Source organism: Selaginella moellendorffii, unplaced genomic scaffold (genome assembly GCF_000143415.4).
Source record: "Selaginella moellendorffii unplaced genomic scaffold, v1.0 SELMOscaffold_16, whole genome shotgun sequence".
Lineage (NCBI taxonomy): Eukaryota > Viridiplantae > Streptophyta > Lycopodiopsida > Selaginellales > Selaginellaceae > Selaginella > Selaginella moellendorffii.
This window is the reverse complement of record NW_003314277.1, coordinates 899,703-925,164: the sequence shown is the minus strand read 5'-3', so window position 1 is coordinate 925,164 and position 25,462 is coordinate 899,703. Positions and strand designations below refer to the sequence as shown.

General features: G+C 49.2%; 8 protein-coding genes and 2 long non-coding RNA genes across 13 annotated transcripts; 3 read left to right on the top strand and 7 right to left on the bottom strand.

Moving 5' to 3' along the window:
- Positions 1–2,856: 2,856 nt before the first annotated feature.
- LOC9642357 lies at positions 2,857–4,333 on the bottom strand. Its single transcript, XM_024676189.1, has 2 exons — positions 4,076–4,333; positions 2,857–4,027 (listed from the first exon to the last, which is right to left on the bottom strand). Exons 1-2 carry the CDS (start codon positions 4,315–4,317, stop codon positions 2,995–2,997), a joined length of 1,275 nt encoding a protein of 424 aa, XP_024531957.1. The 5' UTR covers positions 4,318–4,333; the 3' UTR covers positions 2,857–2,994.
- Positions 4,334–5,935: 1,602 nt separating this feature from the next.
- LOC9641794 (phospholipid:diacylglycerol acyltransferase 1) lies at positions 5,936–8,814 on the top strand. 2 transcript variants are annotated; one of them, XM_002971207.2, is made up of 6 exons: positions 5,937–6,703; positions 6,791–7,013; positions 7,090–7,376; positions 7,430–7,772; positions 7,827–8,089; positions 8,146–8,629. In XM_002971207.2, exons 1-6 carry the CDS (start codon positions 6,192–6,194, stop codon positions 8,627–8,629), a joined length of 2,112 nt encoding a protein of 703 aa, XP_002971253.2. In that variant the 5' UTR covers positions 5,937–6,191. The 2 variants fall into 2 exon arrangements, with proteins under 2 accessions (XP_024531564.1, XP_002971253.2); XM_024675796.1 differs by having other exon boundaries at positions 5,936–6,703; positions 7,430–8,089; positions 8,146–8,814.
- A 43-nt stretch (positions 8,815–8,857) lies between these two features.
- LOC112346562 (aspartic proteinase CDR1-like) lies at positions 8,858–10,971 on the bottom strand. Its single transcript, XM_024675799.1, has one exon. It carries the CDS (start codon positions 10,582–10,584, stop codon positions 9,022–9,024), a length of 1,563 nt encoding a protein of 520 aa, XP_024531567.1. The 5' UTR covers positions 10,585–10,971; the 3' UTR covers positions 8,858–9,021.
- A 711-nt stretch (positions 10,972–11,682) lies between these two features.
- Positions 11,683–12,704, bottom strand: LOC9642356 (DNA-directed RNA polymerases II, IV and V subunit 9B). The gene is made up of 5 exons (XM_002971001.2): positions 12,635–12,704; positions 12,354–12,429; positions 12,082–12,240; positions 11,868–11,965; positions 11,683–11,774 (listed from the first exon to the last, which is right to left on the bottom strand). Exons 1-4 carry the CDS (start codon positions 12,661–12,663, stop codon positions 11,885–11,887), a joined length of 345 nt encoding a protein of 114 aa, XP_002971047.1. The 5' UTR covers positions 12,664–12,704; the 3' UTR covers positions 11,683–11,774; positions 11,868–11,884.
- Positions 12,705–12,733: 29 nt separating this feature from the next.
- On the top strand, positions 12,734–15,287 carry LOC9641793 (NADP-dependent glyceraldehyde-3-phosphate dehydrogenase). Its single transcript, XM_002971206.2, has 11 exons — positions 12,734–12,779; positions 12,879–13,127; positions 13,312–13,505; positions 13,568–13,696; positions 13,774–13,893; positions 13,954–14,090; positions 14,147–14,305; positions 14,365–14,575; positions 14,649–14,816; positions 14,881–14,997; positions 15,062–15,287. Exons 1-11 carry the CDS (start codon positions 12,734–12,736, stop codon positions 15,173–15,175), a joined length of 1,644 nt encoding a protein of 547 aa, XP_002971252.2. The 3' UTR covers positions 15,176–15,287.
- LOC9642355 (inositol phosphorylceramide glucuronosyltransferase 1) lies at positions 15,199–17,393 on the bottom strand. Its single transcript, XM_024675798.1, has 10 exons — positions 17,087–17,393; positions 16,893–17,013; positions 16,655–16,840; positions 16,446–16,600; positions 16,279–16,386; positions 16,080–16,223; positions 15,912–16,025; positions 15,625–15,859; positions 15,458–15,581; positions 15,199–15,405 (listed from the first exon to the last, which is right to left on the bottom strand). The coding sequence occupies exons 1-10, from the start codon at positions 17,348–17,350 to the stop codon at positions 15,273–15,275; spliced, it is 1,584 nt and encodes a 527-aa protein (XP_024531566.1). The 5' UTR covers positions 17,351–17,393; the 3' UTR covers positions 15,199–15,272.
- A 529-nt stretch (positions 17,394–17,922) lies between these two features.
- On the bottom strand, positions 17,923–19,259 carry LOC112346563. Of its 3 annotated transcripts, none has more exons than XR_002992492.1 (4): positions 19,146–19,259; positions 18,730–18,968; positions 18,253–18,665; positions 17,923–18,198 (listed from the first exon to the last, which is right to left on the bottom strand). It is a non-coding gene; the product is annotated as an uncharacterized LOC112346563 (long non-coding RNA). The 3 variants fall into 3 exon arrangements; XR_002992491.1 differs by having other exon boundaries at positions 17,990–18,665; positions 18,730–18,795; positions 18,859–18,968; XR_002992490.1 differs by having other exon boundaries at positions 17,990–18,665.
- Positions 19,260–19,566: 307 nt separating this feature from the next.
- On the top strand, positions 19,567–21,224 carry LOC9641792 (NAC domain-containing protein 67). The gene is made up of 2 exons (XM_002971205.2): positions 19,567–20,276; positions 20,433–21,224. Exons 1-2 carry the CDS (start codon positions 19,722–19,724, stop codon positions 21,042–21,044), a joined length of 1,167 nt encoding a protein of 388 aa, XP_002971251.2. The 5' UTR covers positions 19,567–19,721; the 3' UTR covers positions 21,045–21,224.
- Positions 20,198–20,484, bottom strand: LOC112346564. Its single transcript, XR_002992493.1, has 2 exons — positions 20,404–20,484; positions 20,198–20,312 (listed from the first exon to the last, which is right to left on the bottom strand). It is a non-coding gene; the product is annotated as an uncharacterized LOC112346564 (long non-coding RNA).
- Positions 21,225–22,470: 1,246 nt separating the features above from the next.
- Positions 22,471–24,564, bottom strand: LOC9641791 (NAC domain-containing protein 21/22). Its single transcript, XM_024676199.1, has 3 exons — positions 24,177–24,564; positions 23,836–24,086; positions 22,471–23,695 (listed from the first exon to the last, which is right to left on the bottom strand). The coding sequence occupies exons 1-3, from the start codon at positions 24,364–24,366 to the stop codon at positions 22,793–22,795; spliced, it is 1,344 nt and encodes a 447-aa protein (XP_024531967.1). The 5' UTR covers positions 24,367–24,564; the 3' UTR covers positions 22,471–22,792.
- Between the last annotated feature and the right edge of the window lie 898 nt (positions 24,565–25,462).

Here is a 25,462-nt window from a genome sequence, read left to right as displayed (position 1 = left end):
ATTTGGGTTAACAGAACTTATGTTCCAGTTAATTTAGCACCACCGGGATGACGTGTTTTGGATCCAAAATGGATTTTTTCCAAAAAGTATGGGAAAGATGGTCAGGTTGTATATTATAAGGCATGGTTGGTTGTTTGCAGATTTCACCAAGTCCATGGCCTTGACTAAGATGAAACATTCTCACCGATTGTAAAAATGGCCAGCCTTGGTTCCCTTTTTGCACTTGCGGTTGCTCACAAATGGCAAGTCCACCATATGGATGTCAAAATAGCATTTTTGAATCGGGATTTGCAAGAGGATATCTACATGCATATACCTCCTAGTTTTGTTGCCCCTAGTGGCCCTAATTGCAGAAAGCTTTATATGGCCTAAAACAAAGCTCCCATATTTGGTATCAAAAATTTGATGCCACCCTACATGCTCAAGGCTTTCATTGCTGTTGTTGCTGCCATGTTGATCACAATGTGTATGTGAATGGTCATGCTAAGAGCATGCTTATTGTGGCCCTCTACGTTGATGATTTGCTCATCATGGGTGATGACACAAATGCCATTGCTGCTCTGCAAGTTGCTCTCAGCCAGCAATTCCAGATGAAGGACCTTGGCTAAGTCTCTTACTTTCTTGGCTTTGAAGTCACATATGATCCTAAGTCTGGTGGCTACATGCTTAGCCAACGATGTAAGGTTGAAGTCTTGCTAGATTGGTTTGGTATGTGTGATTGCCACCTTGTCAAAACCTTGATGGTTGTTGGTGCTATCGACCTCACAATTGAGCAGTCTAGTGACCCTCTACCCACTGGGACTCGTATCGGCATCTCATTGGTTGCCTCACGTATTTAGCCCTGATGACTTGCCCCGACATCACTATGCAACTATTGCCTTGAGTCAGTACAACAAATCACCAACCACCATACATTGGCAAGTTGCCAAGTGTATCATAAGATACCTAAAGCACTATGGACTACAGCATTGCTTATTCAGTGGGTGATGCATCATTGACATGCTACACAGATGCTAGTTTTGCCAACAACAAAAGTCATTGCTTGACTTCTAGCATTTACCTTTCCTTCTTAGGAGGTGCCATCACATGGGCCTCCAAGCGACAATCTGTGGTGGCACTTTCTAGTGCAGAAGCGGAGTACATCACCTCACTACTAGTAGCAGGGACGTGGTTTGGGCTCAAGGGCTACTTGTTGAGCTGGGATGTGCACAAGTTGGCCCCACTACTTCTTGGTGTGACAACCAAAGTAGCATTGCCATGTCCAAGAACCCCATCCACTATGCTCGCTTGAAGCATATTGAAGTCCAATTTCACTACATGCATGAGTTGGTTGACAGCAGCACCCTGGCCATCCAACATCTCGGGACACAAGACATGCCAACCAACCTTCTCACCAAGCCATTGGGGCCACACTAGTTTCAGCTCCTATGCGACAGATTTGGTTTGGTGAGTGGCTTTGGTTTGGGGGGAGTGTTACATGACACACCTCGCCATATAGACATTAGGGTTTTCCTGTTCTGTCCGCTAGTGTGGTGGACTTTGGTCCTGATTTGTCTCACTTTCAAGAGGGAGTTCATGAGCCCGGTTGTCATGTAAAAACTGTTCGCCTCCAGCACTCTGCGTGTGCTGAGCCCAAAGGCTTCTTTGAACCGCTGTCACGTTTGCTGGAGAAGGCAAAAGCACAGGCAGAGGATGCCAAAAGCGATGTCTGCGAAGTCAATGACCATTTGCACTTCAAGCTCAAGGCCGCTATAGAAGCAAAGGTGGTGGAGAGTTGGAAAGACGTTCAGGTGCAGATGACCACCATTAGTATAGATGGTTTTCTTAAAATTGTTGGAGCCACACAGAAGTGGTGCATAGTGCTCTCGGTGGAGTGGGAGGGCGAGCTCTGAGCTCGGGCCAAACAGGAAGACGATCCAGGTGCTGTGCCGCCAGTGGCTTGATCATCAGGCCGCTTTTCCAGTGGAAGTAGCTGGGATCAACAGATATGAGGCGCAGGTGTCTCTTTGGCGGATCCGGAGAGTGCTAGCATCTCTGATGAGGAAGTTTACGAGATGAGCAAGCAGCTGTCCAGGACTTTCAATGTTTCTGAGATTGTCCACATCGAGCTTCAAGGATGGAGTTTTTAGTGGCAAGGGCTGAGTGCTCTCGCGAAGCTCGTGGATGAGGCTTGGCCAAGAGCCTTGGCCACCGCCGTGCCTCCAAGGCTGGTTGTGGACTGGGCTGTTTGCGCGGACGCGGCTTTGTTGGGGGTACCGCTGGAGGAACTGGTCGATAGCTTGGAGGCGCTGCTATACTGCTGCTTGCTGCTGCCCAACAAGAAGCTGCCGTGGAGTCAGGCGGCGCTTCCAAGACGCAGTGGCAGCCGATTGTTGAGTCGAGGTTGGAGACTAAGAGATGACATGAATTCACCATTTTGGACACGAAGAAAGTAAGCAAACATTTAAGATGTGTCAAAAAGCTCCACATTGACTTGAACCAGATCCCTTTTACAGTACATATCAATCATTCATAAATACCTTTGGAGGATAACTTTTGCAGAATTTTAGGGCAGGAAGTTTAAAGTTTTGGTTTTAAAACGAACCTCTAAGTAGCTATAAAAGCTAAATAGTACATTTTCGACTCCCTACCTTAGGAGGAAATGTAAAAAAGAGTCAACTGGAATGTTGTCCATCTCTAATGTCATTGTAGTCATCATTGAATAAAGTCAAATTAATCAAATCCAATCTGACAACATTCGTCTTCAGGCTCTCAAGCAAATTCAAGGCATAATATTCAGAATGTTTTAATTATGTACAAAATTTTGATAAAAACCACTGGTCATAGCCCAGTCAGGCGTGGTTGTAAGGGTCCTCCTTGGGAAACTTGGAGTTTTGAGTAATTTATTCATGAACAAAACTTATGCAGCTCATAGGAATTTGTACCCAGAACAGGAAACATTCCATTCACTGGTATGATCTGAAAATTTCTCGTTTCCTACATATGGAGATCCTGTTAAGGCTTGGCAGTTAGGCTGGGTATCACCACATAATTGCACTCAATATCCTCGTTCTCCATGTTCTCCATGCAGCAAGTATACCACTTGGACAGAGCAAAGTCGTACGCAACAGGAGGCCACACCCCATGGCTTTCCTTCCTATAGAAAACCAAGATGAAAGCGGTGTCCTCGACCAGCCTCACGGTCATATCCTTGTCCCCCACTGACAAACAACAATTGGTTCCAAACAGGTCCGTGGACAGAATCCGCGACACCAAGACCCACATTGAGTTTTCCTGTTTCATCTCCCAGATCGCCACTCCAATGTCTTCAAATGTCTCTGCATTGAACATGAACGATGCCCAGTAGCATTTCCCCTTGTACATGAAGGCACCTATGTATCCAAAAGACCAGTTTGCCCAGCTATCGTCTTCCTGTTCTTGTTCTTGTTCGTTACGTGCTGGTGGCGAGATAGCTACATGAGACCAAGCTCTGGAATGCGGATCGTAAGCTGGGAATATGTTCTCCCCAGTGTAGAAGAAAGCACACCCTCGGAGAGGTGATCCCAATGAGTTTGAAGTGCTGAAGAGCAGGCCTTCATGCCAAGAACATGACTCTGATTCGTACTGCAGTGAGCAAATTTGGTCGTCATCATCATCTTCTGTCGGGCCTTCAACAGGAGTCTGGTACTTCTGGTACAGTATCACGACCTGGTAAGAGCTACTGTCTGCGTTTATTTCTGCTTCCATGGAGATGTTGAGGTAGGCTGGGCGTGGACGATCCGGAGAGGCAATTGGAGCAGGCGGTAGTGCCTTCCACATGTTGGTGATCGGGTTTCCCACAGCTGAAGTCACCGAGTCTCTATGTTCCATGAGCATGCCACAGACAAGTCCATTGGAAGAACACAAGCCCACGAAACGCGAACCTGATGGGCCCAATGGAAGACTGCATCTCTTACGTTGGTTCAAGCTCAGGTGTGGACGCCATAGCTCAGTGTGATTCTCCAGCTTCATGCCATAATCAAAATGCTCCTCGTCATAGCGAAGCTCCCTACAGAGCCACTTACTTCAACGATCATGATGAAAGCAGCAAGCATACCGGTCAACAGGCGGATCCGTCCGCACTCTGAGCACAGCCCAGGGTTTGAGCGATGGCTTGTACAGCTGCACGAAACGAGGAGCGAGCACAGCATCATACCAGGACTTGCAGACAGCCCGCAATGTGAACAACTCTGGAAGAGCCAGAAAGCTGAAGATGTGGAGCACAAGCGATGGCTCCGTGATGCGCTCCAGATTGCCGCAGCGACCCCCATCCTGTTCAAAGGCGCCCCATCTCCCCATTTACTCGCTATTAGGGTTTTTGACTTTAAACGTAGTGCAGCTACAAGCTTACCAATCTAGATAATGCAGATACGGGCGCAGACAAGAGGTAATGTATGAGATGGCCGTCAGTAGAAAGGCTGTGGAGCTTGCTTGTTGGAAGGGCAAGGCACCGCGACAGTGAGTTGGGATCGGAGGCTACTGTTTCTCTTAGTGCTCTGGATCGGCTCTGTAGCGACAAGATGAAGGCGAAGGTTGTTCTGGTCTGTTTCCTCATGATAGCTCTTAGCTTCTACACGACTTTTGTAAGAAGCAAACGAAACTGGTCAATAGGCGGATCTGTCCGCAGCCTGAGCAGGGCCCAGGGTTCGAGCGGTGGCTTGTAGCCTTGTACAGCTGAGCGAAACGAGGAGAGTGCACAGCATCATACCAGGACTTGCAGACAGCCCGCATTGTGAACAACTCTGGAAGTTCCACAAAGCTGAAGACGTGCCAGAGCACAAGTGATGGTCCGTGATGCGCTCCAGATTGCCGCAGCGAGCAGGGCAGTTATTGAAAGTGTTCAAGACAAAAACCAACAAACTTTTATTTATGGTTATTCATTTTCAAGTCATTCTGAATCATTCAGCTCAAGTAGCAGCATCCTCCCTCAAGTCCGATCGCCTGCTTGATACGCAGACAATTGCCCTGGTATCCATACTGCTTCCCACCTTTCCTCTGACAGTTATGACCACTAAGTTTCCCATATATCTTGCCAGTGCAGACTTTGTCGTCATCATCACAAGATTCAGCGAGAGCGTTGTAGTGGCAGCCCTGAAAAACAAGAGCCATTATGAGGAGACAAACCAGCACAACAGGCTTCATCTTGTTGTTGAAGAGAAACAGACTAATGAACTTGGAACGAGCAGATGAGGATTGGCGAATTGAGGAACAACACTCACCAATTTATAGCAAGGGACTGTAAGCCAGAGGACAAGATAAACATTCAGACTGAAAGGCTGCCGGTGCGTTCAGAGTAGACTAAGTCTGTTCTCGATAAGAACAAATGTGTTGAGATGGAATAAATTACTGCAAAGTGAATGAAAAAACAAATTCTGTGTTGAATGTGATAGTACATGCTCAATAGCGGAACACTGGAACTTCCACTATTGAGCATGTACTCACCTTTGTTCATACAGTTATGATAATCAAATGTCCCAGACATTTGGGATTGAAAAACGAGAGACTTCATCACAAATCAGCATCTTGTTGCTCAGCAGACTTGTTAACAGAAACAGACTAATCAACTTGAAATGAGTCATGAATGGAGGAGCAACATCCCAATTTTTAGTGTACCCTACAAGCCTGGGCTGGGGCAATACTATTATACCATGTGAAGCGGGCATTATTAAATCATTGTGTTTAAACATGGCTTGATCGTTGGGAAAACTTCAGATATTTTTACCATTTTTGTCACAGGACCCTGTGGTTGCAAATCACTCTGCGGCATTTACATCGTGAAGAACACCAGAAAAGAACAAGGAAAATCGAAGATCTCGGTCGAAAAATCGATAAGATCGCCATACAGTCTCTCGAAGAAGGATGTAGAACCTTCTTTGTTTTCTATTCTCCCACGTTGAAGGGCGTATCTCTCTTTAGGGTGAAAAGTAATATCACTTAGTGTGTTTGCGTGCATGGACGCGAGGCCATTAGGTACCACACAAAGTTTTAGCGCTAGCAGCCGGAAGGCGGTGGCATCTTTGATGGATTTCTAGGGCGCGCATCCACTCCGCGGATCGCTCGAGGTGAGATTGTGGCCGCCAGCGGCCAAATCGTCCATCGCCGGGGTTCTTGAAGGGGTTATCGATGAATCAGGGCAGATTTTGCAACTAGAGCGATCGATCGACCTCCCGAGAATGCTGCGCCGGCGGAAGCAAGGCAATGACGAGGATGGAGGAAGCAAGGATCGGCAGCAGCAGCAGGAGGATGGTAATAGCGGCAGCAATGGCGAGAATTCCAAGCAGCAGCAGCAGGGGGGAAAGGATTCTATCAAGATTGGCAAGGACGAGAAGGGGAAATCTAGCATGGTGCCTGGAATCCCCGTTCGAGCTCGCGAGAAGCCAAAGTGGCGCTGCCTGGATACATGCTGCTGGCTCATCGGCTATATGTGTGTCATGTGGTGGCTCTTTCTGGTGCTCTACAATGCGGTCCCTTCGCTGCCACAGTACGTGACCGAGGCTATCACAGGGCCATTGCCGGAGCTTCCCGGGACAAGGCTGGCCAGAGAGGGGCTCCGTGTCAAGCACCCCGTTGTTTTTGTTCCTGGGATTGTCACGGGTGGCTTGGAGCTCTGGGCTGGACGTCCTTGCGCGGAAGGATTGTTTAGAAAGCGACTCTGGGGTGGAACGTTTGGAGAAGTCTACAAAAGGTTCGAGTTTTTCTTTTTTTTGGTTGGTTCTTGTTTGTCTCTCTCGTGAATGTTTGATGAAGTTCTTGCTTTGTTTTGTTTTGGCAGGCCTTTGTGCTGGCTAGAGCACATGAGACTAGACAATGAGACTGGCTTAGATCCGGCCGGCATTCGAGTGAGAGCTGTGTCCGGCCTTGTGGCCGCTGATTACTTTGCACCGGGATATTTTGTGTGGGCTGTTCTTATAGACAATCTGGCTCGGCTGGGATACGAAGAGAAGTCAATGCATATGGCTTCCTACGACTGGAGGCTGTCCTTTCAGAATACAGAGGTGAGTGTGGCGACTGTGCTTTCTCTTTTTCTCTGCTGATATTTAACGGGTTGCTTTTTTCTTTTCTTGTTGGCAGAGTCGTGATAAAAGCTTGAGCCGGCTGAAAAGCACCATTGAGCTTCTCGTAAGCACGAACAACAACGAAAAGGTGGTTGTCATACCGCACTCTATGGGGGCGTTGTATTTTCTACACTTTATGAAGTGGGTGGAAGCGCCGATTTCTGCAGGTGGTGCCGGTGCCGGCGAAGGCTGGGTTGCAAAGCACATCAAAAGCGTGATGAACATCGGTGGCCCTTTTCTGGGCGTTCCTAAAGCATTCGCTGGTCTGTTCTCCGCTGAAGCGAAAGATATAGCTGTTGCAAGGTATTCTTTGATTTTCTTTTTCCACGTTTTATCGTCTTGTATTTTGTATCCAGAGCTGTCGCACCAGGTGTTCTTGACTCCGAATTGTTTGGACTACAGACGCTGCAGCATATCATGTCAGTTACTCGTACGTGGGATGCTACGATGTCGATGCTCCCAAGAGGAGGGGAGGTAATCTGGGGAGATTTGGATTCATCGCCAGAAGAAGGATACGATTGTTCAGGCAAGAAGCCGAAGGTCGAGGAAGTTACCGAATGCCAAACGAAGAACATAACGGATGGGAAAGAGCTGGGACCGCATGGAAAACCAATGGCACACTACGGGAGGATGGTATCTTTCGGAAAAGATTCAGTGCAGAAAGCTTCTTCTGCTCTCGATAGAAAGATTGACTTTAAGGTACGCTGTTGTTTTACACCTTTCTCATTGCATGCTAATGCTTCCTTTCAACAGAATATAGATAAACAAACGCCCGTGCGAGAGAATGTCTCTTGCGGAGACGTGTGGACGGAGTATCACGAGATGAGCTGGGAGAGCGTTCAAGCCGTGGCCGATGGCAAAGTGTACACATCTTCGGGGATGCTTGATGTTTTGAGGTTCGTGGCACCGCAAATGATGAAGCGAGCTGATGCAAACTGGGCTTACGAGATTGCTGACGACCTTTCGGATCCGAAGTACCAGCATTACAAGTACTGGTCAAATCCTCTCGAGTCGACGTAAGTGCTTATTTCATCCTCGTTGTCTCTCCTAAGTTTGTTTTTCTTGTTTCCAGACTGCCAAACGCCCCGGACATGGAAATCTTTTGCCTGTACGGTGTCGGTATCCTGACCGAGAGAAGCTACGTCTACAAGCTATCGTCAGACAACGACACTTGCTACATCCCGTTTAGAATCGACGCATCGGCCGAGAAGGATTCGGAAGGATGTCTCAAAGGCGGAGTCCACTTCGTCGACGGCGACGAGACGGTGCCAGTCCTCAGCGCAGGCTTCATGTGTGCCAAGCCGTGGCAAGGCAAGACTCGCTTCAACCCAAGCAACATCTCCAGCTTCACCCGGGAATTCCAGCACGCTCCTCCGGCGAATTTGCTCGAAGGCCGCGGCACGCAGAGCGGCAGCCATGTCGACATCATGGGAAACTTTGCGCTGATCGAGGATGTTCTCCGGGTTGCCGCTGGCGCGTCGGGCCGGGACCTCGGTGGCGACAGGGTCGTCTCGAATCTTCCAAAGTGGTCGGAGCGAATCAAGCTGAAACTCTGAGACTTCCACAAGAGATCCTTTGCTCGAAGGTCTCATCAATTCAAGTGGTGTAAGGAGCACTTTCATCGAGGATCCGAAAGTATGAATCGAGTTGGAAACTTCGGTAGTTCCCAACTTTCCTGTAGTATCCCCTCTATATGGTGGAAGAAGCTCTTCATCAAAGTATGAATTAAAGTTGGAACCAACTTTCCTGTAGTAATATCACTCTATATGACTCGAGAGCAAATGTGAGAACTCAATCACACTTGTAAGGTTAAGGCTATGAAAGTTACATATACCACGAGAAGCGCTTGGAACAATGCACGACGGCACTGTACGGCACCGCCAGAATATATTGGGCCGATACCGCCACCACCGCGCGGTACCACGTACGCGGCCTCGTGCGGGAGCTGCTATAACGAGTCGCACTGCGCGGGGGACATGGAGATGGTGCTCGTACCGCGGTCGTACACCACGTGGTAGTTTTGCTGCATGAGATTCCCTATGATTCCCAGCCCGAGGCTGCCCGAGCCGCCCATTGCCAGGCACGCCACCGTCTCCGCCGTGTCGACTATCACGAAGTAATTCTTCTGGGGGGGTGAAAACTTGGTGCCCTTGAACGCCAGCGTGAGCGCGGGAAATTTGAAGTTTTTGCTCTTGGACACGTCATAGCAGAGGTCAAAGCCCGAGCTGGAGGCATCGACGGTGGGGAGCGACACTGAGCTGGCAAACGCCGATTTGACCTTGGCGTAGACCGCGTCGTCCAGTAGCGTCAGCGTCGTACCGCTGTCAAAGATGGTACCGCCGGAGTTTACCTCTAGGGCACGGACGCGCAGCTTCTTCTTGTTCCTCACGGACAGGAAGTCGATCGCGCGCGTCGCCAGGGAGAGCTGCTTGCCGCCGACGCTGATGCCTTCCAGCCCCACGAAGTAGTACGTCGATCGCCCGGAATTGGGGATGATTGGAGTGGAGATCGCGCCAGAGCCCGTGGATGCCGAAGAGCCGAAGATCAGGGGGCTCGTTTTGGATGAATCGTCGTCGAAATCGACGAGGCAGTAGGAGAATTTGTTGTTGATCGCCGAGCCCAGCTGCGTGGCGAGCGAGATTTTGCCCTGGCCGAGCCCCACGATCCCAGCGGCGCCGCCGAAGGAGCCGGAATTCAATCGCCCACATCCGAATTGGAAATTGGGGAATGCCTTGGAGCTGCCATCGCTGGATCGCAGCGTCAGCGTCTCCAGCGCGAAATCGCCCTGCGTGCTCGAAGAATCGCCGTATTGGTAGCCATAGATGCACGTCTTGGAGGAGGAGCTACAGCCCGACGCTGGGAGGCTCTGGCAGCTCGATGTGGAGCACGACGTCTTGGCGAAGGTGGAACTGGCGGATGGATCGTAGATGGGATCGCTCTGACTGTAGCACTGCGAGCATGGCTTGCACTGGATCCACACGAGATCGCTGCCAGTGTCGACGATCGCGTTGAATTTCTTGGGTGGGCTGCCCAGCTCGATCTCCATGGTGTAGGCGCCGCTGATCGACGCCACTGGTGACTGGTAATCAAGCTTGGTGGGCGTGATCTTCTCGCTCATCCTCTCGGCCAGGGCCTTGGCTCTGGCCTTGCTGCGGTGGACGGCGTCGCGCAATCGCTCGGCGCGGGTGGAATTGGCGGCGTGGGTCGACGATCGGCGCACCAGGCTAGCGCGGAATCCAGGAATTGTCGAGGATTGGGAAGGAACCGCCGAGGATTTGGAGGAAATCGTGCTGCTCATCGACCCCTGCTCTACAGAGTGTTCTTGGTGGGCGAGGAGCTTCCGGCGCATGTGTTCTTGGTGGCCGCTCGCTATCCCCGACGATCGCTGGCGCTGGGGCGTGAAATTGTGGACGTGAATCCTCGGCACCGCCGCGAGCAGCAGCGTGGCGACGATGAGCAGCAGGAATGCGTAGCTGAGGAGCGCCAGCGCAAAGAATTTGGCCGACGCCATGGAGAATTCCCTTTGCTCGCTCGATCGACCAGCACGAGCGATGGATGGATGGAGGGACTGATCGCCCGTGAAGTATCTTTATGGGGAATTGGCCGTCTGGGCGGAATGGAGGAAGAAAGAGCGTGGTTTAAGTAAAGGGCGGATGAGGAGGGTCTTTCTCTCTTTTTTTTTTCTCCTCCTTCCTTTCTTTCAATCTTTCTCTATCGAGGGGGGATCCATAGCTTTCCTCTCTCTCTCTCTCTCTTTTGGTAGCGCTAGTAGGCCACGCAAACACACAAAGGGATGGTGGTGTGCGTCTGCGTCGAGTGAGGTGGTCAATGGGACCCAACAATTTCTACCAATCTTGTTACAACTCCCATTTTGATTCAACATAAAGGTTCTAGACGATCTTAATTTCTCTTTTTCTTTATAAAGAGCCTGTATCAAGCTCTATGATCTAGTCAACCACGGGTTGGAATCTTTTTGATTTCTACTCTTTTTTTCTCTAAATTTTACTTTCCATTTTTTCTAACTTATGGGATGTACCATAGAGAATTGGCTCCAACTCATGGATAGGAAGCTTCTTCTTTTTTTTTTATGTTTTGATTTCTACTTTTGATTTCATTTTTTTGTTTTAAAATTGTTATTTATGGGATGGAATGGAAGTATGATTGATGGTACTTGAATATTCCAAGTGGCGAAGCCGTAAGCAGTCGCCTTTGCGAGCGACATGGCACCGAATGTTTTTTCTCGAGACGAGGACGCGCTGCCAAATTCTCGCGTTGTGGAGAGCAAGCAGTGAAGTGTACAAGGAACCACCATAGGGAAATGAGTGATATTCATAAGAGACCAAGGTCTTGGAGAAGAAAAAAGTATAGAAATCGATGACAAGCGCATGGACCCATCTCCAAGTTCGCTCGCCTCTCGAGCTAGATCCAAATGCTGCTGCTCGAAGAGACGAGGACAGCACACGGGCATCCAGCAAACCGCGACGAAAGCGAGCGATTCCAGATTGTGACTAACCCCACAAGCAAATCGCGTCCGCAAAAGTTTTGTGATATGTGTCGCGTCTGAAAAGGAGAGGAATGACACACACAAAAAAAATATAACCATCTGAGATTGACACGAAAAATCTATAACTTTCAAGTGTAAGATAAGAACTGTAGCGAAAAACGCACGCGTTCCGAAGTGGAGGAAACACTTCGCGAGCACTAAAAAGTCACTGGCTAATGAGATCTCTCACGAAATGCACTAAAAAGTCACTAGCTAATAAGATCTCTCACGAAATGCCAACTTGATCTTACCCGATATGTTCTTTTGATCAATCCCTCCAGCGATAGCCGCAATTGGGATTACAGCATACGAAAAATAGCGTCATCCCTTCCTCACCCCTCGCTGTTGCCTGATAGAGACAACAGTGTAACAACAATGTAAGAAAAATAGAGGAGAGGATCTGGAAACTTTTTTCTAGTGTTGATTGATCTCTCTCTCTGTTTTTCTTTTTTTTTTTTTTTGTACCTGGAAGAAGACTGCTTCTCCATGCTTGCATCGCGAGCATCGCACATCCTTTGTGCGGGGAAGCGTGGGATCCGACGCAACATCTTGGAGAACCTGCGTTCTCTCATCGGCTGTGTGATGAACTTCGTTCCGATACACGCAATTGTTGTCGGCAGCCTCCTACAAAGTGGAATCCCAGAATTTGGGAGAACAAAGTTTCAAAGATTTTTCAAACCAAAGGAAGGATTGGAAGGAAAAAGAGAGAGAGAGAGAGAGAGAGAAGAGGGTCCTACCTGGTGATCGCAGTTGCGACAAGCGTACAGGAGCAGCTTCTGGTCACGATCCTCTTTTGGGTACAAAATATTATTGCTGCAAAGAAAAGAAATCGTGACGAAGAAATGGAGCAATTCACACCGAGGGAGAAATGAGCAAGCCACACCCAGATTACGCACACGAAATCTAGCTTACTGCTCCAATCTAATGAAACTTAGATGCTCACAAGCTCATGAAAAATAGATGTAGAGAGAATCCATCCCGATGATCTAAATGCCAGAAACTGGAAAAGAAAGCGTACCACTCGCGGCAGAACTTCATGGTACTCATTGTTGGCGCTCCTGTAGCTCGCTTCTTCCTCTAGAGAATGACCTAGGGCTCTTCCAAGCTCGCGCGATTTATGACACGTGGACGGAGGCTGCCCTGCCACGTCATCTCCACTGCGTGTTTGCCCTAATTCCCAACGGCAAAGTCAGCTGAAAGGACACGTCCCTTCAGCCCTAAAAATGCGGGGGATCGTTTTTTAGGGTTCTTGGAATGCGCAGGGTCGATCTTCCTCCCTAGGGTTGGATCCGATCCATCGGGCACGCTGGAGTGCATTCGCGGCGTCCTCAGCAGCTGCGGCTGCGATGGCGGCCTCGGATTGGGGCTCGCGGGACAGGGCCCCTTCAAATCCGTGCTCGACGGCGACGTCTTCTGCTACTACGCCGACGGGGAATGGAAGACTTCGTCGTCGGGGAAGTCGCTCGCGGTTCTCAATCCTTCCAATGGCAAGACGCAGTACAAAGTGACTGGTAAGCTCGAAATTCCTCGTCCTTTTTCTTCCATGGCGAGAATTTAGTGTCTAGCTCTTCTTTCATTCCTTTTTTTCTTTTGCATTAAATCCCTGCATTTCTCTAGGATCTAAAGGTCGGTCCAGTCCAAGGGAAACATAGAAAGGAACTTTTTCTTAAAAAAAGCCAATGCTCTCTACTACAGCTTGTACGAGAGATGAGGTGAATAAGGCCTTCCAGAGTGCTAAGAAAGCACAAAAGGAATGGGCAAAGGTGCCCCTTTGCAAGAGAGCCGAGTACTTGTACAAGGCTGCCGCTATTCTCAAAGCGCACAAAACTCCTATTGCCGAGTGCTTAGTGAGAGAAGTTGCCAAGCCCGCTAAGGATTCAGTGACCGAGGTCCATCACCTTTTCTTTTGTTTTGTGTGAGTGTCTTCTCAACTTTCTGTGCTGTTCTATAGGTGGTGCGCTCAGCAGATCTTATAGTTTACACTGCTGAAGAAGGCATACGTATCCTATCGCAAGGAAAGTTTCTAGTCTCCGATTCTTTTCCCGGGAATGACAGAAACAAGCTTTGCTTCACATCGAAGGTAATCAAAGATTTGTCTCGTTTGTGTTTTTCTGTGCCACGACACTTCTTAGGCTCTTTCGTTTGTATTCAGTGCAGGTTCCTCTTGGGGTTGTTCTTTGCATTCCTCCGTTTAACTATCCAGTGAACCTGTCTGTATCCAAGCTCGGCCCGGCTTTGATTGCTGGAAATGCAGTGGTGTTGAAGCCTCCAACTCAAGTATGACGTTCATCATCACGGGACTCTCGACTTTTTCTTATTTTGTTTTATCTCTCGCAGGGAGCTGTCTCCGCTATTCACATGATGCATTGTTTCCACTTGGCTGGATTTCCAAAGGGATTGCTCTCATGCGTGACGATAAAGGTCTCTGAGCTTGGTGATTACCTGACGACACATCCCATGGTGAACTGTATCAGGTGCCTGAATCATCCCTCAGGAACTTTACACTCAGCCTTGACTTATGTTATTGCAGTTTTACAGGTGGATGCGAAACTGGAATCTCCATTTCCAGAAAGGCAAACATGGTCCCGCTACAAATGGAGCTGGGTGGCAAGGACGCGTTTATTGTTCTTGATGATGCAGATCTTGAGGCTGCTGCTACGAATGTGATCAAAGGTGGCTTTGCGTTTAGGTGCGTTTTGCAGAGTTTTTCTCTTTCTTTTTATTCATGGTTTTGTTGTTCTCGTGTAGCGGGCAACGGTGCACGGCAGTTAAAGTTGTGCTGGCTCAAGAAAGCATAGCGGATACTCTAGTGAGCAAAATCAACGCCAAGGTCGCAAAGCTCACGGTTGGGCCACCAGAACAGGATTGTGATATTGTTCCAGTCGTTAGCGATGCTTCAGCCAACTTTATCGAGGGGCTTGTGAGCGATGCAAAGCAAAAGGGTGCAAAACTATGTCAGGTACCATACTATAGATTACAGCATAGCAAACATTCCTTCGACTCAATCATTCTGTTTTGCTTGTTCCAACCAGGATTGGAAAAGGCAAGGAAATCTCATCTGGCCTATTTTGGTAGACAAAGTGAAGCCCGAGATGAGAATAGCGTGGGAAGAGCCGTTTGGTCCAATTATCCCAGTGATCCGAATCAAGACGCAGGAAGAAGGCATCAAACATTGCAATGCGAGCAGATACGGGCTCCAGGTTCGCTAGAAAAGCCATACTTTTGGAAAGTTTCTAACTATTTCGTTGTTTTTCTAAAATGCAGGGGTGTGTTTTCACCCAGAGTCTTGACAGAGCGATGCAGGTGAGTGATGCTATGGAAACTGGAACCGTTCAGATCAATGCTGCACCAGCGAGGGGACCGGATCACTTTCCATTCCAGGTTTTGTAGAAAACACGCTAGAGTTTTGCGGTGCTAAAGAGAGCTCGTCGAAAAATATTTGCAGGGTGTTCGAGACAGTGGCATTGGGTCGCAAGGGATCACAAACAGCATCAACATGATGGTGAAAATCAAGACGACTGTTATGAACTTGCCATCAAACTCGTATACCATAGCTTGAGAGAACCAAAAGGTTTGCGAATGTTGACCAGCTAAAACTTTTCTCTTATCACACCATAGTTTACATGCGAACAAAACTTCCGAAGAGGTTGCAATGATCAATGATTCATCAAGTCGAGAGACGAGCCACCATCCTCTCGACCAAGTAGAAACCAGCGAACACCCAAGTTTTGCGCAGAGTATGTCATGAACACCGCGAGCACCATCCCCGCTCCAACAAACGTTCCCACCCTGTTGAAGAAAAACTTTCGCGTCTTTGATTCTCGCAAGAAGCTTTGTTTACCTCGCAAACATGGCCGTGATTCCGAGAAGAAACGGCAAACAGGGAACCAGGAGAGTCAGAGCAGCCATCCCAAAGCCATACGACGTTGTTTCCATGTCCCAAATCGACGCTTGCTTAGAGTGACCTGCTACGGAAAATGAGCGTCTCGCTCGCGAGAAGTGCTTTACCTTTGTATGGCGGCGAAGATGAGCTTGACGTGGATTTTCCCCAGTCGTAAAGAAGGCCGAGGAACGTTCCAAAGCTGAGCGAGAACAGAAAAATTGTCCACTCGTAGAGAAGTAGCATTCCGGTCCATGGCATCACTTGACGGGGAATAAGATGAAAAGCTTCGCCAGCTGATAACAAAGCCAGCACAAAGCAAACGACGATGGATATGAGAGCAATGTGCTTGGTATGGCCATTCTGTAAACAAAAACGACCGCTTCACGTTAGTTTCACGCTAGAGGAAAAGTACCTGGTAGTTTGCACCGTTTCCAGCAGCTGAAAAAACACCCAAAACGGTCCTGTACAATCGAAACTGCCGCATCCATCCACTGAGGGAGGCATTGCAAAGAGGAGTACGAACGCCCTGGGAATAGCTTATCTAGTAAAAACCAGAAAGTATGAAAAGTATAAAACTCACATTTGGAGGACGACGTCGGTACCAAATCAGGAACGCCACAAAGAAAACTGGAAGGACTGAGAGCACACCGACGACGAATCGGTCGTGTGGAACTAGTCCCCCGCCCGTGCCTGGCAAAGACCTCTTTAGAGACCTCCGAATGTCCTGCGAAGAGGCTTAAGTTACAGACTTTAAGATGAGATGAGCGTTTCCAGATTACCTGCCATAGATCGACTGGCTTCAAAAGCCACTCGGTCCACCAGTCCCAAGGTTTTAGAGGACCGAGAGTGTAGTGAACAACGCGTAATTGGCTTCCATCAACCATCCACTGCAAGAGTTAAAGCTCGTTAACGACATGAAGAAAAGAACGTCCGAGCGAGTACCTACTTTATTTGCCAGTACGTAAAGCCCGACGTCGGCATTGTAGAGGGTCGAAAGTCGCTCCATTTGCCGCGGTGTTCTTTGATCTGGCTTGAGATTGGGATCAAAGAGCTGTGCATTGGGAAAGTCTGGGTAATAGGAGTTGAGGAAACCTTGATCACCTGCGAGCAGCGATGATAAGTTTGTAAGAAAAACAATTTTTTTTCTAGACGAACCTCCAGTGTACGAGGGGAGCGTACTAACTTTCTTAAGCATGTCGTCGAAGAGTTCTGCCGAGGGCTCTACGACCATCACCCCGGAGTTGAGACGCTCGGAATGTTTGAGATTGGCACAAAACTTCTGGCACTGGAAAAGATCCTCAATGTCTTTTACGACGATTGTATCAGCGTCCAAGTATACAACTGCCAGAATGCCATTTCAAAGATAGAGAAAAAAAACGAATAGATCACACACCTTTCTGGTACTGTGTCATGTTAAAAATCTTGAGCTTCGTGTAGACTCCCCAGAACCTAGCTGGGCGTTGCTGGTTGGGATTTGAGAGCAATTCGATTCGTTCCACAATCCATCCATCAGCCTGCTCAAAGAGAAAAATGAAAATGGAATCCAACTTACCAGACAAAACTAAAAAACTAAAAAAGAGAACTTACTTCCAGAAGCCTGATCGCATCCATGGAGACACCGTCGGACACAAGAACTGCCAAATCCTTGCTCGTTCCCGTGTCACGGATGGATTTCCCAAGGACGCGCACTCCCAGCAAGAACTCGTCGCCATAGAGCAGCGTCACGTATGCCTGCGTCGATCGCGGCCTCTTCGGCTCCCAGATCTTCTGGTGGACGCCAAACGCATCCGCGACATTCTTGATCAAGGCCGCAATGCAGCACATCGATGCCAGAAGAATCAGCGCCCTCATCCCTAGCCTTGCTTGGCCCTCCTACAATTCCATTCCCCGTCTACTCTGTTTCTAGGGTTCTTGATCCTAGGGCTGAGTCATCCATTTTAAAACAAGATCGCATCTAGGGTTTTAAAATTAGGGCTCTTGGCCGCCATAGTTAGGGTTCTTGCGCTTTGTGTGTTTTGTGCGATAATTCTACCCAATTCCTCGTTCTGATTCGCCGATATCCGGCCTGTAGACAGAATCGAAGATCGCAGTTTCACTATGAGCACACGTCTCGGTTCGTTTTGGGAGTTTTCCAGTGATGACAGAAATTTTTCTTTCATATCCATGCTAATTCTGATATCTGTGATGGAATTTCTGTGACTGAGGATACTGCATTCGTGCGATGATGATTGGATTTTCCAGCTCACTCTGAGAAGATCGGTGAAGTTGATTCATCCCAAAAATCCTGAGCACTTTTTTTGTTTTCCTTGTTGGGTCGCTTGGGTCTCTTGGTATTCTTCCTCTTTTGCGCTGATGACCTCTAGCTTTTCATTGTTCCATCTCTGACCCCCCTGATGGAAAAAAAAATTCGCTAAAAGAGTCTCTGAGCGAATGTTTCTATCCTCCTCTTTTATTCTCGCGTGCTGTGATTACACTGCTGAGAGAAGAATCTGAGCTCCAAAGCAATGAAGCTTCTTTTCCACCCATAGAATCTGAGCACACGAGCTTGAAAAGTCCAAGATGCGATGGAAAAGAATTCGAATGTGTGTTATACTCGGTGCCCTGTAGCTTGTCGTATAGCCCAGTCAAAGTTCTTTTGCGGATGCTTCAAATTCGTCCGTGCGCCGTCCACTGAGACAAAGCTGATGGTCTCGTGATTTCTATAATCCGCACGTCATGAGAATGACAATCAAATAAAGGACGAGTGAGCTCACGATTTTTACTGGCTGAAGCTCTGGCCACGTTTATTACCGCTGCGCGCCGCGCTCGGAGAGGAAAAAAGAGGTCGAGCACTCAAGTTATTTTAGCAAGCAAACTTTGACGAGAGGTTGGATCACAGCCAAAGATATCAAAGCGAAAGGCCCCACCTCGGCTCACCTCCTTGTTCGTTTTTTGCTGCGGACGAATCTGCGGCGGAGGCGTGTGATGAGCACCGCCTCTCAAAGTGAAGCTTGTCGAGATCGATGCTGCCATTCCAATCCAGCACGCCTCTCGCTCTCTCGGCTGCGTGGCCACTAGAAGCAGCAGATGTTGTCCGCTGAGATGAATACCAGGTGATTCACAGCGCGTGAGATGTTTTTTGTCGGATTTCACGAAGACATCCTGCGTGCGAGAGAAAAGCTTACACCTGTACAGAAAAACAAAACACCATAAAAACTAAAGTTTTTGTTTGCAAGATAGCAATGGCTTACCTAAGTTTGTGTGCCGTGTATATGAATCGAGCAATCCAGCAGTGGAGCTGCGACGATCAAACGCTTCTTCCGTCGTCAAAGTTTGGCAGTATTAGAGCACGCTTGCAAGCGAGTTTAGCCAAAACGAACCTTTGCTGACGGGGTCCCCGAAACATAATTCAGATGAGCACAGTGAGCGAGATATGCACGCCAGCATTTTTTGGATCCCGCACCACATCCATCCATCACATAAGCGCTTCCTGCCAAGAAAATCAAATCAGATAAATATCCGTCAAAGTGAATGAAGAGACGCCAAAAATTCAAAAGCAGAACAAAAACCACCGGAAAAATAAAGAACCGTCGAACTCAAGAACATAAGACAAGGAAAAAAAACACGCGAAATCGAAAGAACGAATGGCAGGAAAGAAAAGATTTACCGGAAATGGAAGACGATCTCGCCTTTCGGGACGATAGCACGGATTTGTGATGGGCTCGCTTTGGCCCACTCGCGCGAAGCAGTGCGAGCGGTGAGCTTCCCTTCTCGTCCAAAACATCTTACGTGTCGATCATAGGTGTCCAAGGGGGGACCCGAGCTCCCTCTTCTCAGCGCGACAGCTGGGCCTCTAGTCCCTCTCAGATGCTTCCTTTGGAATTTGGCGCTTTACCCATGCTTCGCTCATCCCAAGCTGACACCACCGCCACCTCCTTTTCCTGCCTTGCTTTTCCTCCCCTCTCTCCCCTGAACTTCTCCGAGTGAGAAGGATAAGTTTTCATCCGCAGAGAAGGAGCACTGCTCACTCGTCTTCGCTTGCAGAGTCTTTTCCTTTCCCACCCACCGCCCTGGTTGCAAGTCATGGAGATTTATTCACCGCCCTGTGCGCCTAGCATATGATCCGTATCTGCCCCCAGATCTCACTCCGCAAATCCCCGCAGCTTTCTTCGTGCCTCTGCCACCGGAGTTCTACACACTCCCGCCTTCTTCATACTTCGCCACGAGTTTCCTGACTGCCATCATGGAAAGAAATGTGAATCCTTCGCAAGCTGCAGCACCTGGAGGCGGAGGAGCAGCGTCCGCAGCAGAAGCAGTGGCCACACCTGTGACAGTTGCTGTTCCACCAGCAGTTGCCGAGCTCCAGCTCCCCCCTGGATTCCGGTTCCATCCCACTGACGAGGAGCTCATGGTGCACTACCTCTCCAAAAAGGCCGCTCCTTCGCATCCTTTCACTGCTCCAATTCCCATAATTGCCGAGGTGGACTTGTACAAGTTTGATCCCTGGGACCTCCCAAAGCATGCATTATTCGGCGAGCGCGAGTGGTACTTCTTCAGCCCCCGCGAGCGTAAGTATCCCAATGGTGCTCGTCCCAACAGGGCCGCTGCGTCTGGCTACTGGAAGGCCACCGGCACGGACAAGCCGATTTGTAGCTCCACTGACGGCCGCAAAGTTGGCGTGAAAAAGGCCCTCGTCTTCTACAAAGGCAGAGCGCCGAGGGGGGCGAAGACCAACTGGATTATGCACGAGTACCGTCTAGTCGACAATCCCCACAAGCCTCGCCGGAAGGGCTCCAGAGTAAGTTTCAATTCCTCCAAGTAGTTGCATCCAGTCCTGCATATTGGGGAAAAAAACAAAAAAAACAAAAAAAAAAAAAAAAGAAAGAGCGAGAGCTCGTGAGTGGTATTAAAAACCGATGGCTTACTTTGGCAAGCTGTTCTTCTTTCGTTGCAGCTGGACGACTGGGTGCTGTGCCGGATCTACAGAAAGAAGACAAAGCTCCACAGAACGCCTTCCAAGACGGACAACAAGCGGCCAGCTGCGGTTGCGAGTCAAACGGCAGCACCGCCAGAAGACGTGCTTGCCTCGTTGCCCGACCTTGACAGCTCAAGGATCTCGACGCTGCCGAGGCTCGGCTCCTTGAACGACTCGTTCGTACAAGGATTTCTGGCAGGGGACACCATCCGGTCTGGCGGCAATTCAATTGGTCAATACGAATGGACAAACAAGGAGAGAATGCTCACCACTTCGGCCATGATGAATCAGCTAGCGAGGGAGGAGCCGTCGCTGTTCTTGCAGCAATACATCAATGGAGCCAATGGATTGCACCAGCAGCAGCAACAGCAGCAGCACCAGCAGCAGCAGCACCACCACCACCACCACCAGCAGCAACAGCAGGAGCAAACATTGCAGCTCCCGGTCACAAGAGCACATAACTTCTTCCACGAGAAACAAGGTGCTCCTCAGCAGCAACCTCAATTCTCGTCACCATCCTCGGCACCAGCAGCTCAATACCCTGGAGGCTTTGTGGACTACACGAACTCGTTCCAGTTCTTCTCGACGTGATGCATTACGTAGCCCGACGACGCTACTGACGATCGAGTAAAGTTGTTCTCATATAGCGGAGAGAGTTTCTTGCCGGTTGCAATGGTGGTGGCCTTGAAATTTCTGTTCAAAGATATAGCAAGCATACTGAAAATCGATGTCAATATCAGACTGTAACAACAAACAGAATATATCGATGGATAGATAGATCGATGGAGCTTGCCTGTACATGTTTGCCTTGCTTGTTGATTCACCAGCAAGATAGATCACTCACAGTGTGCACCACTGTGCAGCTGTTCCTCTCTTTTCCTGATTGACATAGACATGTACCTATAGCTCCAGAAAAGTACAAACCAATGGAGAGACCTTAAAGAGCTTACCATGACTCGTCACAAGCGCATCGAATCAAAGCGAGCGACGAGAGAAAAGAAAGTTTGGCCCACAACCTGAAGAAAGAGAAGGCGATTGAATCAGCGGCGAGTCATCCAGCATAAAAACAAGAGGCGTCCCAGCTAGAACAGGACAGATTATTAGCAGCTCCTTTCTCTCTCTCTCTCTCTCTCTCTCTTTCTCTAGAGTTATACACAAAAATCCAGGCCATGCGATCCAAAGTACGCTAGATCGTGCGATGGAGCTCAAGAACGCAATAGAATCCAGGAATTACTCGAGAATGCGAGCTAGACGATCAATCCCGACCCCATAGCTTACCGATTGGCGCATTCCACCGGCGCGGTCTAGGGCTGGGCGGCGAGGCGCCATCGCCACTTTTAAACCTAACGAAGACACGTGGAATGTAGGGGTTTATAAGTGTTCTTCTTCTGCGGCCCTAGAGTTTGGCTCTTGGCGATGGCGAGCGGCGTCTTTGCGATCGATCAGGTAAGAAATCCCTAGGCGCGTCGTGTTCCTCGGCTCGATCGAGCTATGGCGCCTTGATTCAATCGAAGCAGCGCTTGATTTGAATCGAGGAAACGCTCTAGCTTTGCTGGAATGAGGGAGTCTCATAGCATTCTTTTTTAGTGGTCGCTTGGCATTAAGTAGATTATTCGCGTGTGTTTATCGTCCTGGTTGAAAGGAACCGACCGCTACCGCTGTGGCTGTACCGTGGAATTCGTTTGCGTGCTTTCTTCTTCCTGGTAGGATATATAAGTTGTCATGCATATCACGGTGTGTGGTGTGATTTAAGCCTTTGACTGCTTACATCGGTGGAATTTTATTTTTTCTTCCTCTTCTTCTTTCCCTCTTTGATTGCCCAAGATCTAAGCACAGATTCGTTCCTGCTGCTACTTGGGCATGTTGATGTCACTCATATCTGCCTGTAAAGTCTTGGATCCAAGTGAGATTTTCCGAAGAAGGGACTTTTAGTTTGTCTAGGTGGGGTTTTTACAGGAGAACGGACTCTTGGAGTGCTGGTACTCTATATAATAATGGTTGGAGTTTGTTTTGCAGATTACTAGGAAAGAAGTTGGTTTCTCTCAAAACATGAAAAATACACTCAATGGTACACACAGCGGTTTTGTTGCTGCTGCAAATCCAGGTGCTTTGGACTGTTTTTTTTCTTGTTTTTATCCTTGAGCAAGCCTCTGCGGTCCAGAACTCACAACGGGAAATTCGATGCGGTGATAGGTACTTACATAACAGGGATCCATTCGGTCCAGTTGGAGCCTGGAACTTCAGTCGGTTGTGAATCGTCGTCGCTGCTCTCGACATCCGCTGGTCGACGCGAGCGTTGTTTGTTACCGTCCGAATCTCAAGTCGACAAGAGGCCTCTGTCAGTAACTCCACAGCGTGTCCATTTCCGCCGACGAAGACGACGGAGCAACCGCTCGGTAGAGATTCGGTGGGACTTCGTCGGTGCCAGCGGAATCCGTGAGAGAGAACGAAGCTCCGGAGGGGAAGTTTTGCTGAAGAGTGGTGGTGCACAGAGCAAGGTAGTGAGGGTGACTCTCGTTCAACCATCCGGCGGTGTTTACGTCCATGGGCTGGTACACGGGTTGATGCATCGGCGGTGCGGACTTGGGCTCCACCTTGCACGCCCGTATGCCAGCTTTGGCCACCGAGTATGGACCGCTCAGCGACCGTGAAAACTGGTCGAGAGCCTTGAGCGAGTTAATGTCCGGGACGAGAGGTTGGCTGGGCTGGTTTTGGAGGTGGTGAAACGTTGAGAAGTCGGGCCTTGGCTTGGAGAAGTTACCGGTGGTGGTGAAGGTGTACGATTCGAGTGCTGGTAAGCTGCCAAGGTTGGCTTGAGCCGCGAAACAAGTTGGAAGCTTTAATTCGCTAATGTCAGGCGGTGCTGCTGCTGCTGCTGCTGCTGCTATAGAGGGGTGGTGCAGCATTGTGTCTGGATTAGTATCGGCAGCCGCGACTTGTACTCGGGGCTGCCAGGCGTTGTGCCTTTGCTCCTTGAGGAAGGAAGTGTCAGAGAAGCTTGGGACCTGGTCGTTCTGGCTCGTCTCGCTACTATCAGCAACAGCTTCTTCGGTGACTGTAACGTGAGGGGAGTCGTCTCGCAGGGGAGGCAGTGAGGTGTGAACTTGCTGAGCCCCTATCACATAGTGCGGGTCCCTGGCGAGGTTGCTGGATTCCCTCAGCGCCTTTTTGCTGCCGGGGAACTTCTGGAAAACGCGACATATCACCCATTCGGAATCCTGTGAGCAGTTGAAGAAAAGCAGCTTTGGTCATTGGATTCCGACCGGAGAAAGAAACAGGGAACACGAGGAGAAAGACTGGAGAGAATGGATCACTTTTTCCAACTGAGAGGTAGTTTGAGACTCACCTTAGGCAGCCTCGCGTTTCGATTAAACTGACTTGCTTCCCCTTCCAGGCGGTATTCGTGCATGATCCAGTTGCTCTTGAGCCCCTTTGGAGCTCTTCCCCTGTAGAAGACGAGAGTTTTCTTCATACCCACCAGACAGGACGTCCGAGAGCTGTTTATGTTTCGGTCCTTCCCGGTTGCCTTCCAGTATCCAGCTTCAGTGGCCCTGTTGGTCCTCATTCCAGTCGGATACTTCCGGTCTCTTAGAGTGTAGAAGTACCATTCCTTCTCTCCCATGCTCGCTTTGGCTGCACAATGAGAGACCAAAGGTAGACAAAAAAACCATTTTTCAGTGGACATCTCTAACTGATTGCTTCACAGGTTGTCGGGCAACTTACACGGCAGATCCCAAGGCTCGCACTTGTTGAGGTCAACTTCGGCAATTGCACTGATTCTAAAGCTACTGAAGAGAACTTTCCTGGTCAGGTAGTACACCAGCTCTTCGTCCGTGGGATGAAACCGGAAGCCTGGAGGTAAATATGGATCCTCAGGCCTTTGCTGCATCTGAGCCAAGGACAACAAGTCCATGGTGGAGTAACTCTTTTGCTTTGCTTGCAGGGAACGCAGGAGCGAGCAAGGAGAAGATTGGAGGAGAGGAGGATAATATAAATCCCGAGTAGCCAAAGACAATTGCGTTCTCGACTGCACAGGCGATGCGATGCGCCCCTAGGTACGGACAAGCGGCAAAGCTCTCACGCTTGGCTCCCGCTCCTACAGATGGCACGGCATTGAAGCGTTTAGAGCCGGAACAAGATGAGCGCTTGTGCATGCAAACAAACAAAGGCCATCCTTTGGAGCGCCTCACGAAGCCGGCTTATCATCTTTTTGGAGCTTCTCTATCCCAGATTCGCGGACGGAACCAACGAAGCTAGCAGCGCCTCGACCAGAACGCTTCAGTCGCTCGCCAGTAGCTAACAAAACGAACCGAAGATCGCTCGTCACAAAGACAAAAGATAGAGGACGAAGAACAACTCTCGCGAGAAAGAAGAACAAAACTCTCACTCGCTCGGTCGATCGATCGATCGATTGAGGAGGAGAAACACCGCCGCCGCGCCTCAGGGGTTATTTCTTTTCTTCTTCGTCTTCCTCGCGACCGAAAAAAGTAGAAACCAAATCGAGCCAACACAGAAAAGCGAGCGAGCGAGTGTGAACAACTCACACTGATAACTACATCTAGGAGCGTCGAGGCAACCGACGGTGGAGATTCGGCCATGTACTCGTGCTCACATGTCAACGGCCGCTTCCCGCCACTGCGGTGGCGCCACGCGTCCACATTGTCAGGTCCCGGCCTTCAGGGTCCGTGGGTCTGTCAGACGCATTATATCTTCCTTTGCATCAATCGGTGCGCGCTAAAAAACTTATAAAAAAAAAGCGCAAAAAATATTAAACAAATCCAGCGAACTCGCCAGAAAAATTTGCAAATTTTCCAAGATAATATTTGTGTGTACGGTCTATAAGATCGTGCCTCGACGGACCGACCAAAATCACGTAAAAAAAAAGGAACACTGGAACCCGGAGAGAGTTGAAGTTTGAATGTTTCCAAATATGTGGGGCAATTTTTCTCGCTCGTTCTTGATGAGAAAGATATCTTCCAACAACGGGTGGATCATCATTGTAGGTCCGA